Consider the following 14159-nt stretch of genomic DNA (forward strand, 5'->3'; position numbering starts at 1 on the left):
GTCCGTTGCTATTGCTATACTGCACCCTTGGGTTTATCATGAGGACAATCATGAACATTTCACTGGGCCCAAAAGCGCAGTTCAATGACAGCTTTAAATATCATACACCTCACTGGTACAGTATTCTTCCCGAATGCCCTTTATATCTCTCAAGTTAAACCACATTTTTTTTAACCGCAGTAAAGTACGTTTGTGCATATAAAAATACGTGTTAACTCGCGAACAGAAATGGAGAGTGCGCATCCTCCACGGATTTGTCACCTCCTTTCAATCGCATTATAATAATAATAATCCTTGCATTTGATATAGCGCTTTTCACGTCTTCTCGACATCTCAAAGCGCTTCACAGAATAGACTGTAAAGTGAATTGACTGTATATTTGTGGGCGAAAGGTGGCAGCCAATTGCGCACAGCAGTGTCCCACAAACAGTCGTGGATTGAAAGTGACCAATTTATTATTGTTTTGTTTTGGAGGGATTATTATTAGGCTCTGTGTGGAGTAAGGAAACTTGCCCAAGGTTTCCCTGCTGGGAATTGAATCCCGGAGTCTCGCTTGCAAGGCGAGTGCTCTAACCACTGAGCTACAGGACTCCACACTCGAAGGGGTTAATATATATAATCCTTGCATTTGATGCAGTGGTTTCCAAGTCAGGAGGGCGTGTCAAATACTTGGGCTTGTGACCCCCAGGGTTGGGAAGCGGGAAAATAAACATTGATTATTTTCGCTCCTACACTCATCCCTTCTAGGAAGTGTCTGGAGATCCATTTGAGGAAATGTTGCTGTTTGGGTCTGATATATCCTGTTGTCAAACCCTGCTGACACTCACTGCGTATTCTTACACAACTAAATGATCACTGTATCAAGCGTGGGTCAGCCCTTTCAGGTAAGCAACAGAGAGAATTATAGAGGGGGTGTGGGGGGGGGGGAAAGAAACCCAAATTACTTGGGTTAAATGTGTATAATCTTGCAGTTTGTATATCTGATATGGCCATAATATTTTTTGTTAATCAATGTCGCTTAGCAGTGTGTTATGAAACGTTTCTCACTGCAGTGAAATAAAATGGTATCTTGAACCGCAGTTCCACCAAAAGGACAGGAAAAAGGAAATATATAGCACCAGCATAAGGTCGGCAAACACGACAGCAGAGCTCAAAGGGAGTGAAATGCTACCAGCGTCCGGGTTTTATTTTCTTAGCGTTTCAGGCTGTCCAGGATTTAGTAAATTCTTAAATGCAACCTTCGTTTTAAAAACTGGATTTGACTTCTTTTGAGAACGACGAAAAAATAACAATTGCAAAATTACCACTGAATTCAGCAAATTCGCCCAAATTCTGGACGCTCTGAAATACAACGTAAATAAGAGTAAACCTCGATCAGCGGGATTTTTTTTCCCCCTCGAAGCCTCTCCTCCATTTCCACACGATACATCTTAGCACCACACATCCAAAATCAATGTTCCAATGAGAAAATAGGTCTATAAAACTCGCCTGATATACACGTGATTTAATAGCAGCTGCTGACACAAAAATGCACTCTGCAGCCTATTTACATGCAAGGCACCTCACTGAAAACGTCTGCACAATATGGACTCACTGAAACTAACCCAGGAGAGTTGACAAAACAATGTACGAACAGAACAATTAATGTGTCTGATATCCACTCAGGAGTCCCCGTGCATTCAAGCACCAATACACTCACTTGTCTGTTATTCCTGTTCGACAAATTCTCCACCTTTGTTTGTCTACAAAATAGTCACTACACATTACAGTCAATCCAGTGAAGTGCTTTGAGACATCCTACCAATGTGAAAGGTGCTCTATCAAACACGAGGATTACTATTATTTCTATGTGTGGTGCAGGCACCTTAGCCCCACTGTCGTACCAACAAGCTCAAATCACTCACTGCTTTGAACAAAAAATGTACAGTCATTTCATTGTTTTATTTATTCCATGGTTCATCGCCAATCTCTACTGGGTTGTGTTAAAACGTGTTCAGGGACACACAATGCAAAATGCGGTAAACATTTCAAAGCGGTAAGCTATCAATTTCAGTGCAGGGAGACTCATCACCTTAGAATAATAATTGGAAATTAATGATAGATGTAGATTAAGCAAACAGCGTGACCCTGCGTGAAGCGGATTGATGAATCTGTAGTTCAATCTCATTGATTGCTCAGCGAGTGCAACTGTGGGGGAAAAACATCAGTTTTATTTTCGTATTCAACCAAGGAAGTCATGCAAGAATTCCATACTTTTTGGCATGAGATGTATAAGAGGTTTAGGGCATTTGCCAAGTTCCCCTTCAACACTGCACAAATATTTTTTTCAAGCGAGTTTGGCAACTTAGCAGAGAGGCGGAAGAAGTGAGTATGATGGGACTATAATGACCAGAGCCTCCGCATGGGGGTAGAGTAGTTAACAGCCATATTACTCATGTTTTATTACAGGGCATCAGTGAATAACTTTCAGATCTCAGTGCCCAAGAAAGCAACACCGTGGACTGAGTCATTTTAAAACTGACTGGATAAGAATCACATCCCATTTCTCTCTTGTTTTACAAGCTAACATAACAATAATAATGATAATAATCTAGGCTGTATGCTAACTAGATCACGTGAAAATAATAGTGAATTTAATGTCAGGGTAATTGCGCATTTTATCCTTATTCTTTTCAGGTTGGACATTTGCCTACAATAAAGCTTCTGGAAGCCGAAGCTGTCAGTTCTTTGCAACACCTAACAATCTAAAGTGCAGATCATTTCACTGACTCCGGGCGAACTTTGGAAGTTGACTGACATCCAAGTGTGGATGACACCAAAAGAGCCTGCAATGTCTCTGCTCCCTTGCGACTGACAACTGCGGCTATTCTGAAGCACTTTTGTCAAAAAAGCATCATCTGTCTTCTGCTATTGACCATCGCACAGGTTGCTTTTGAACTATCTCTACTGGAAAGGGTATTGAAAGATTCAAATTGCACTCTCTCTCCTTTCAGAAATCATCCCATCCCTGCTTAATCCTGTCACATTTTTGCACTCTGTCACATTTGACCAAGCATGTGAGCTGACCTGGAATTGTAAGCACAAGGCAGACAAGCTGTCAAGTAGATAATGACCACCAAGCTAAAAAAGATGCCACTATGCTCATTGTGTACAAGTGAAGGATTAATGTAGACTGTAAAAGAGAAAGGAGGTTCTATTTTAAGTATCTTAAGACCTTATCACGGAAAGCCCTCACTGCCTATCTTTGCTCCGCTCAACAGCATTTCTTTTCAATTATTAGAACCTCACTCAAGACTCCAAACAATTGTGAGGCATTTTTTTTCTAAAGAAAAAGAAAAAATTTGATTTGCGTGTTGCAATTTTCTGCCATTCCTTTTTGCCAATTTAATTTCGTAATGGCATTACATTTGTCAATGTCTCTGTACGTGTCATTAAAGTGAATTCGATACCCTGGTGTTGGAGCCTATTGTATGTTCAGGTGCAATTATAACGGAGCTCCTTAAAGAGTTGTACTGGATTATGATTATTGGAAAGAAATCATCCAGTTTTCTGGCAAGCATTTTTTATGGAAAATCATTGGTAATCTGTACTTTTTTTTTCGTTTCACTTCACTGGCACAAAAGTGTTGCCACACTGTCCTGTCACCTTAGGGAACTTAGATTTAAATTCCGCCCAGATGGAGCCAAACTACAAATCGTGCCAAAACTATTAAGCGAATGCTCAAAGAACCTTGTTCTAAGCCTAGAAATGCCTCTCAGCCTTAGCAAACCATCATCATCCTCAAGATCCTAAGGCTCAGTGCCGTTCACTTCAGGAGGACGTCCCAAAGGGCTTCGTAGAACATACTGTAAAGTGTAGCGGCTGTGTGTTTTGTAGGCAAACTAAATAATATGAAATAATACCCAAAACGCAAGACTTTATTTTTGCCTTAAAAAAAAGAAACGTCTTGTATTCAGTATTGATTTGGAAGTCGGGTGCTTTTAAAGGTTTAAGTTAACAAGTTTGAAGTGCAACATGCGATCAGAAGGCCTGTCGAGGATGGGCTGTACGTAGCCTGAGAAAGGAGTGTGTTTGATGCCCCCAAAAGGTCTGTTCCTACTGTGGGTTGACAACAGATAGTTCGCAATCATATTTGACATTTCACAAGTGTCTGTTTTTCGTACACAGACGGGCTTGACTGAACTGTTGAGTTCACCGGCATTTCATAAGTGGAAAGGCTCTCAGACAATGAAAGAGGAGAGTTGGAGTGACAGGGATAAGAAAGATCAAGCTTCCAAGTCATCGAGACTCTGGTGATAGTAATATGGTTGAAAGGGAGAAATATTGAACTTCTAAATTCCTAGAAATGTTAAGTATCCCCCTCACCTTGTGGACCACCCTGTCCTTTCATCCAAACCCCTGTCAGCTCAGTAAAGGCAGAAGTCATGAGAAGGCAATCATTAGAAGCCTGATAGTAATGCCCGAGCATTTGATAGCACCTTAACACATCATCGGGATGTCACAAAGCGCTTCACACGATTTTACTGTGAAGTGCAGTGACCGGGTATTTGCAGAGAGGATGGAGCTAAATTGGAGATTAAATCACAAGACTCCATCAGGGAAATTCACTGAATAGTTTATAAAGGAACCAAGAGATGTATTTCTTTCAGCATCCTATTGATGTATGCATAATAGTATTAGTTTTCTTTGGAAAATAGATGACATTATACACTAATAAAAGGGCCAGCCATAAAATGAACCAATTAGAAAATGTACAGCGCATTGGGACATGTTCCTGATGTGAAAGGCGCTATATAAATGCACTTTGTTGTTGTTGTTCTATTTGCGGGTTTTGAAGTTCATCAGCCAACCCATTAAACACAGTAATGCTCTGACATAATACGTTTTTCATCAGATTAGCCAAACAGAAATATATCTCGTTCTCACATAAATCCTGTATTAATAATTTGTAAACTGGCAAGTGGCCAGAGAAAGATCCTTGTTGAAATCAATGATGGATTGAAAGACTTGGAATTAGGTTGAGAAAACACCGCAATGAGCTTAAGCTTGCCTTCATTATTACTGTTTACAAGGGCAAATTTAAAGCACTTTGACACAAATCCATATTTAAGTCTAATCATGCCTTCACAAACAATCCTTTTAATTACAAGATAACAACGTTGGTTCAGTTGAAGAAGGCCATTAAGCTCATTTCATCCTTCCAGAATACCCTGTCTTCTACTCTGCACAGCATCAAGCTGTTTTTTTTAAATGAGTCCAGTGTCCCAGTCACAACCACCCTTTATGGTAACTTGCTCCAGTGATTAAATATCCTCTTGATAAAGAAAAACTCTCTGGTGTCTCTTCTGAAGTTGCCCTATGCAACTCTAAACTTGTGTCCTTTGTTTTATTATCTCGACCCATCCAAAAGCAAGATTGAAGATCCCTAACTTAATAACAATAATAATCCTTGCATTTGATATAGCGTCTCATCACATCTTCGAGACGTCTCAAAGCGCTTTGCAGGATATATACCGCAAAGTGTAATGACTGTACATTTTGGGGGCGAAACAGGGTAGCCAGTTGCGCACAGCAGTGTCCCACAAACAGTTGTGGATTGAGTGATCAAATGATTATTATTATCATTATTTTGAAGGGATTATTACCGCCAGAAAGCATTCAAATTTTTTGGGGGGATCACTAGGGATCTTTCCTCTGACCATCACAGCTTGGGTGCTTCCTTATGTCATTGTAACCTGTGCAATACTCTAGGTACAGCCTAGGCAGAACACTTTATAGCTTGACCTCTGGGGATTTGAACTCACAAAGCTGCAGGGATGTTTTAGGTAGAATTTGCGCGTTCAGGCAGATGCTGTGCAAGTATCGCAATGCCTAGCCACTGTGAATAAACAAAGATTGTTGGCTTGAGAATATGAGCTGCTTCTAAAGTTAAGAGAGTTTTGTGCTGTGTTTATTTTTTACACGCACACTCTGATGATCACAACAAATATACTTTTGACCTTACCACACCACCCATGACATTGACTGATCCCATTGATTTCTGGACATACACTTAACATTGTTTAAGCCTGTGAGCACTTTTTATCTTTTGTGTGGCAATTCTGACAGATAAACCAGGGAGCATTTTTTTTACACTGTCCTCCTGTTTGGCTGATCCACCAACTTCAGTCAACTCCGCCAACTAAATCCACCTCTGTCCTCTTCCAGCCTAGGTGATTTGCTATTTTCACCTTGAGCTAAAAGATTTCAGCAGAGCTTAACCAAGCTTTGATGATTATTTTCTATCTGGTGTTTTATGAGCAAACATTGGTGCACTTAATCATAAAACTACTACCTCCAGCCTAACCTGGTTTGTGTCGTCTTTGCCGAGTTAAGTATGATTTCTGAAGTCATTTTGCTTTTGCAACACAATGTACCTGAAAGTTTTCAGTCACATTTTGTTCCAGTAATAATTTTTTCTTTAAAAATAACGTCTTGATTCTGAAAGTGCATTTTCCTGGTGGAAAATATGTGGACCCAACATTGCAGAGGAGTGAAGCATAGAGCAAATTTGAATAGCAGATGCTAAAAGAGATCTGCTATCATATTGGCAATTCCTCTTATGATCATCTTGGGTAACAACCTCACTGATCTGATATAAAACCAAAATACTGACTGAAAACACGAAGCATGACTTACTGCCAAACAAAAGACATGCAGTGTAAATGCAGTCAAACCAGATTGGATCAAGATCGGGCAGGATGATGAACCTTTCCATCTTTCCTGTCAAGCTACGCATTATCCCATTAAACTTTCACGGTAATGAAATTTTAATACCAGCGCTCTCTGTAGTTTATACGTGGTGACCTTTGCTGTGGCTTACGGTATTTGTCAAAAGCTTCGCTGAAGAACTGCTCCGAGTCCACTGTGTATTAAGTCCAGCTAAAGATAACAACATGAAAAATACTCTAGATTCTGGCACAGGAGGTTTCGGAATTCTGGCTGTATTTTTTTCAACAAAGCCCATGTCTGATTGCTTCTGTTTGAAGAGATACCATTGTTACGATGAACTCATCTCCAACTGTCCATCCTGATATTGTTTTTTTGTTTGCAAATTAAAGAACTTAACAAGGGCAAAGCTGAAATAGCCAAACGATGTTCTTTAACCAATGAAAACAGGAGAAAGGAAGCTCAGTGTATATCCCACAGGACAACTGCTGGCACTTTTACAATGACAGCTCAAAAACTACTTGTTAAAATGGAAAATAGTGCTGATGTGTAGAAGCTGTTTCAAACCAACTGTACCTTCTCAGCCTTTAAAAGTCAAATCTCAGCAACCTTAAAGAAAGCTAAGTAACACCTGGGTTATGTATTACCGCGCTTTGTGAATGAAACGGTATATTGCTCAAGGAGTTGAAATCTAGGTACTGATGTTAACTAAAAAAGGGCTTTGCATGTGAATTACTGTAGGATACCACAAAAGATATAAATATCACTGTGGATACATCAAAAAGTATCAACAATTATTACCTGAAGAGGTGTTACAAGAAATTTCATCTGCTGCAACGAAGACGAACTGATTTCTGCAAAAGAAGATAAAATTGACAATACTGCTTGCTGACAGAGCACGTTTGACTGGAAGATGTGCTATCTGCCCGTTGATTTAAAGATGGGAAAGGAGAGTGGCGGTGGTGGTGGGGGGGGGGGAGGTAATACTTTATTTAAATGGATGTGAAAAAAGCTTTATAGAGAAACTGGGGAATTATTTTGTTCATGGTGGCTGCTATTTACTATTTAGTGGTGAATGAATACAGTTTTAAAAAATATCTTTTTAAGCGATGTTTCCAAAACATGAAAATGTGAAATTAAAGCTGCCAAAATATTGGCTTATTCCTAGTTAGTCCTGCTTTAAACAGATTTGGATTTTCCACAATAAATATATTTATATTTCGCTTGTTAGCTCTCAGGGCTATTAAAGAATTTAGAGCATTGCATTCTAAATATATTTCATTATGAAGCTGTCAAAATGGGTTCCAGCAGCAGCTTGCATTTAAGTCAGTTTCTCAGGAATTTTCATGTCACTAGAACAGGTTTTTTAGAGAGACTAGAACATTTTTATAGGTCATCTTTCAAATATACAAGCTTATGCACAAATCAACACAGTGATTGTATAGGTCTGATGTTTATCAAACTTGCTCCCACTTTTTTTTCCCCCAAATTGCTGTGACAAATGCTCTCCGTCGAGCTCACAATAAATGAATGCATCTTGGAATTTGCATTGAGACATTCCAGTTTCAGAGGAATGCATCAATTTTCATTGAAAACAGCAAAGCGCTTCTAGTTTTACAGTGCAAATAGGAATGTATTTATTAATTAGCTTGGTGAATGGCAGGTTGAGTAATTAGGCTGTAATACATTTTTTGACACCACTCGCATATCTGATTTTTTTTTTCACCTTCTATGTTCCACGGGAAACATTTTAAAAAGATCAGATGGAGTTTTCACATCAAAACTAGCGCTTTCCTGCATAAGATTCCTTTATATTATTTGGACAGAAATTACTCATTTTATACTACTGTAATCACCTCTAAGTTAAGGGAGATTTAGGATTGGAATGGCAAATTGAATAAGGAATTAAAACAAATCTGCCTGTAATATTTATGAATTTATAGAATTACAGCACTTTGCTTCTAACTATTTATTTGGTTGATTATAATGCATGAGAAAATAATTTAACCTTCTTGTAGACTGATATTTCCTGATATGGAAAAAGTAAATTTTTTAAAATGTTTCTTTAAAATATTTATCTATATCCTCGGTTCATTTTATATTGGAACTTTTCTCAGGTAATAAATAGCCTTTTGGTTTTATTATTAAGCTGAGTAAATGGACAAATGCATACAGAAGAAAAAGTTATGTAAAGCAAACTCTATGTTGAAAACTTGCATTCCAACATTCCCCTATCTCTTTGTCAAGAACCAAAAAGAAGCACTTATTGCAAACATTTATGGGTAATTAGCTTCAATCTACACAAAATCATACCAACAGCGTCTAAAAGCATACTGGTGTAGCGCATGCAAACTGGAGTTTATGATACTGCATTCAATGTACAAAGTGCATGTGCATGGATTTCGAAATGCAAACAGTAGTAGCCAAATTTATTCAATGGCATATATTTCAATCCAGTAATTCAATGATTTTCACGAAAGAAACCCTAGGTTGCAAGCTATGATACACAAGCCAGTACACTATACACAACAAAATGCACCAATCAAATCAAAATACCACCAGGCAGCCAAACAAGGCAAAAATCCTTGCCCTGGGGCTTTGCTCAAGAAGCCACACAGTGAACTTTGTGTGATGGATCTGTCAGAAGTGATATAGCTTTGCAGATAAACTGATTCTATCAAGTGAATATGCACCAACAAAATGACAATCCATCCCTCTTCCCTAAGACCGATAAGGTACGAAAGGGCTTCAGAGTACCAAGTGTGAAATGACATCAAGGGTCAGCTCAAATCCTTTACAGTGCCATTAGTACTTACATACTCTTCAATGAACATGCTGTCGGCATACTGGGTGACAAGATTTTAGCTATGGACATGCATTGTGCAATACATAGTAGTTTGGATCCACTGTTCATAAAATCAGGATAGTTTATATTTCTGAAACAATGTTCAGCACATCGTGGGGATAGAGCTAGTGATGACTGTACTCGGTTAATCATGATCAATGGCCTGTTACCATTCAAGCATTCAAAACAAATAGCCACAGGCCTTTTGTTGCTTTCCTCACTAGTTCCCCCCCATCCGTTCCCCCCCCCCGCACCCCCCCCCCCCCCACCCCCCCATTTGTGACCTTTTCTGCTGGTATCAATTTCCACTGTTTCTGTGCCATGTGTAATCTGACTGAATTCCGAAACTGCAGCTGGCGTAATTTACTTAATCTTGTAAAAATGATAGAAAATGGCAGAAAATTGTAATTGGAAAGGGAGACAGCAAAAAAAAAAAAACCATTTTTTTGCTGAACGTTCAAAGTAAGCTTTATATAGCTTATTTAAAAAAAAATCTATTTTGTACCAGAAGTATTTTTTTAAAATAAACTCCATGATAACATAATGCAGTACAACACAAAAGTAAAAAAAAATGCACAGTAGTTTCATAAGCAGACATTATTACACTCCATGTTCTGTGGAAGCGTGCAAACATACATCTACCTTTGGCATGACAGAAATAAAACAATGCATACTTGGATTATGTGTGGAGAGGCATTAGACATTTTGACATTCTGTTACCTTACTAGGACCAGAACACAATAGTATACTGTAGTTTCATTGATACAAACATTCTTTACATTGTAAACGCTACAGGCGTAAAAGTCTAAACCTTTTGAGATAAAGATGGATAAAGCGATCAGTGGATTTAGAACGTGCACTTTTTATTCTAGACGTTAAACAATAAGGCAACCCAATTGTTGTATGATTACCAGGGAAGTCTAAAGTCTAGCAGTATTCATGTTGTGACCATCTTATATTTGGTAACTTTATATATATAGATATATATATATATAATATATATATATGATTTGTATCAGCATAGTTCAGTTGAGATTGTCATATCTTCTGCATTAAACAACAAATTTCAGGAATTAAACATACATGTCACAGATATGTATTAAGTTACACAGCATAAACAGATTCTCATTGCATGACCCACACAGTTCGTACTCCTTCCTATCTTTGCTGATTTTTTAAGATAAAAATAAAAAGCACATTACACTAGCTGGAAAAAAAAAGATGAGAAGTGAAAGTAAACCCGAGTTTGGGTTGAAGAACTGTGAGCAAAATCTGTGAACACTTGGGAGCTTTGTCATATTCTAAACACCAGAAAAGAAGCAGAAGTAGAAATTAACCTAGAATAAGTCATGCTCCTGGACACACGTTTAAGAGGATGGGCATAAAAAATAATGAATAGCACCCAGTGTGAATTTCAGTGCATTTTTAAGGAAAAAATATATTCCAAGGTTTCCATGTTGAAATCTATTCATTGAAAGTGCTCGGTCGATCTCCAAATGGTGAATAGATGGATAAACTTGAAACCATTGTTTGTCAATCAAAATCCCACCCAGGACCCCGGAAAGTGTCAATAAAGATACTCTATGCCAAATACAAAGGCAATTCTCTCACTGTCTGGCATGAGATATGAAAACAGAGATGGAACATCACTCTGATCAACGACTGCTGTTGAGAATCTGTGCAACATGCCAGTTGTTGATGTAAGTGCACGCATTTCAGGGGCCAATTTTTACGGATAGATTATTAGAATTCAAGGCAGGTTTGGGAGGGTTTCAGTTTTGGGCCATTTGCTTGGCCTACCACAAAGTTAGCCACCCAATTATAAGCTTCTGTACGCTAAAATGTACAACACTTTCGGTCCGGAATGATACATCGGTACCAGAACAACATCAACGAAAGATCAAACCAGTCTCAAATCATCCAAATGAAATTTGGAAAAATAAATTGCTTATTAAAGATTTTCTGTTTCTGTTTTTTTATAATCTACTAAACAAAGAGAGGTCGAAAGATGTGAACTGAACTACCGGCTGTGGTTACGCACCCATTCGTTTTGGAAAAGAGAATTTCCAAGTGTACCAGGTTAAGCCTTATCTGCCTGTGCCTTTTTGATTGAATGCAGTGAGAACCTGTTTACTGAGAACACACAGACCCAAACTGTCAAGCTCTCAACAAGCTGGAAAACGCATTCCTTGAAAAAACAGATGTTGCTTGGCTGGTGGGGTTTGCCAACATGCATGAAAGTAATTATGTGCGGGAGTGATAACTTCCATTTCAATTAATATCCCTGCTTCGCAAGGCTCAAAATATGACATGTCACAGCCAGGCAAGGCAGCCCAGTCCAGTCAGGGTGCAGTCTCCAACATAGCAAAGAACAAACAATCTACTGATCTTGCGAGTTTACGTGACAATGTGAACTCTATTTAGCATCGGATGAACCCGAAATAACTTTATTAGGGAGAATTGGCAGTACTTGCTTCTTGTTTTTTTTTACTGGTAACACCTCTGTACAGAGACAATGTGATCTAGATGGGCTCTTCAACTACATTCAGTTGATCGATCCAAAGAGAATTGCATTAAACCTACTCTCTGTCTCTCTCTCTCCATCCTTACTGTTAGCCTGAATGATTTACTGATGCGACTAGAGAAAACATATCTATTTATACGATAATAAATGTGCATCATCTTGGGACTTGATATGACCAGGTGATAGAGTGCAAGTGAATCCTAAAAAAGTAACACCATCTCAGAATTTTAGCAATAATGCTCCAAAATTATTTATTAATCAAATTTTGCAATCTTTTTGCAGATTCTGTGCCCCCCCCACCCCCCAAACCCCCCCACAAATGGCGTTTTAATATAATTTTTTCAAAACAAAATCAGCAAATATCACTTTGCGAGATTAAAAATAAATCCAGCAAATCATCCCTTATTTTGCAGACCCACAAAATCATTAAACAAATTAAGTATTTGCATTTTAACAACTATTGACCCATAGGAGGTTTTTTTCTAGTCCCTTAAGAAAAAAACAATGATGTTATTAACGTTTTGCTGATTTTATTGGATCAAATATAATTTTGCTTGAAATTCCAATGGTATGAATTACTGATTATTCCCCATTATTGTGATGAGGCTATTGAACTGCTCTCTTTGTCGACAAACAGCACACAGAAGTGTGGTTGGTTTTAATGGGAACCAGAGCATCTTTTGAGGAAGAGTTATCTGGAGCTTATAGGGCTGATCATCAAAGAGATACATTGGTGGAGAGGGATCAATACTGTCTAGTGCGCATTCATCTCTGAAGAATCAAGAGTTATTGTTGTTTGAAGTGGGGTGGATGGGCGGTTGGGTGGGTGCTGGAAAAGGGACATCAATGAGCCTACAATGTTAATCACCCTTAAGTCTCTCGATAAAGGTTAGCCCTGCTAGATGTGTTGGAACCTTAAATTTCAAATGGCAAATTTTAATACGGGAACAGCCGCAAATTGAGGACGGATCCAAACTGACAGCAGGACAGAGAGTGGCCGAAGAGATTCCCAACTTCAACTGCGGAAACAGTGCCACAAGTGGATCCGGATAAAGCAGACGTATTATTCTTAAAGGAGTGCCTGACACCGATGATGCACAGCTCACCTGTACGTACCACCTGATTGAATGACGATTCATCATTCCTGTGAAGCAGTCTTTTATTTCTGTGCTGAACTTTGTAAATGATAATAACCGTACGTCAAAAAAAAGGTCTCCTTACCTGTCGCTGTAGGCAGCTGCAGTGGCAGTGGCAGGCTGGGCATACCTATATGCAGCGTACCCACCCTGTAACAAAAGAAGAAGCTCAGTCGGCTTGCAGTTTCACAGCGTGGGATGCCCAGTATTTTCAACACTTATGGGAGAAGGTCCAGATTTAACTCGACTTAAGCTTCGAATAATGATTGCATGTTTGAGAATAAATTTGATGTAGTGTCTTATTTTTGATGTAGCCCATTTGATATAGCGTCTTATCGCGTCTTCGAGACGTCTCAAAGTGCTTCACGCAATATACTGGAAAGTCAATTGACTATGTTTTGTGGGCGAAATCAAATCAATGTGGACATTTTTTTTGGACAGAAGGTAACATTGATTTGTAAAGCTGTTTGCTGCGAGGTACGTAGGGTAAATTTCATGACTATAACGCTACAGCTCGTCAGGATCTGGACTGAAAATCTGAAATCACAAAGACCTTTTTTTTACAAGGATCATGAAGATAGCACATGGTTCTTCACTAATTGGGTCCAAAGTATTAATCTATTGAAGTCAATCATTGCAGCCCTTGGGAAAGATTTCCAATGTTTTGATGCCTAATATTCTAAAATAGACATTTAGAATCCACTTCTTTATGTGGATAGACATGAATCATAATATTAATAATAGTAATAATCCTTGCATTTGATGTCGGGAGGGTGTCGTAAAGTGCTTCACAGGATTTAATGTTACGTGTAGTGACTATGTATTATACGGGTGAATAATGTACCACAAACAGCCGTAATGTGAACAACCAATTTGTATTTGGGTGATTGTCGGGGCACGATAAGTCAAGGGGTTAAGTCACTATCCAGGCAGCCTAACAAGCAAC

The 14159-nt window shown here is 38.7% G+C and overlaps 1 protein-coding gene across 13 annotated transcripts in view; it reads right to left on the bottom strand.

The window, feature by feature from the left end:
- The window catches only part of rbfox1 (RNA binding fox-1 homolog 1), a 642946-nt gene that overhangs the window by 5301 nt on the left and 623486 nt on the right, over positions 1 to 14159 (bottom strand). For 12 of the 13 annotated variants that reach the window (XM_007893782.2, XM_042341049.1, XM_042341050.1 and 9 more), the window contains one exon: positions 13299 to 13363. In XM_007893782.2, coding sequence (XP_007891973.1) covers positions 13299 to 13363 — 65 coding nt within the window. Of the gene's footprint in view, positions 1 to 7509; positions 7563 to 13298; positions 13364 to 14159 lie in introns of all 13 variants that reach the window. The other variant, XM_042341046.1, reaches the window with a different exon arrangement.

This window comes from Callorhinchus milii, unplaced genomic scaffold (genome assembly GCF_018977255.1).
Source record: "Callorhinchus milii isolate IMCB2004 unplaced genomic scaffold, IMCB_Cmil_1.0 Scaffold16, whole genome shotgun sequence".
In the NCBI taxonomy this organism is placed as follows: domain Eukaryota; kingdom Metazoa; phylum Chordata; class Chondrichthyes; order Chimaeriformes; family Callorhinchidae; genus Callorhinchus; species Callorhinchus milii.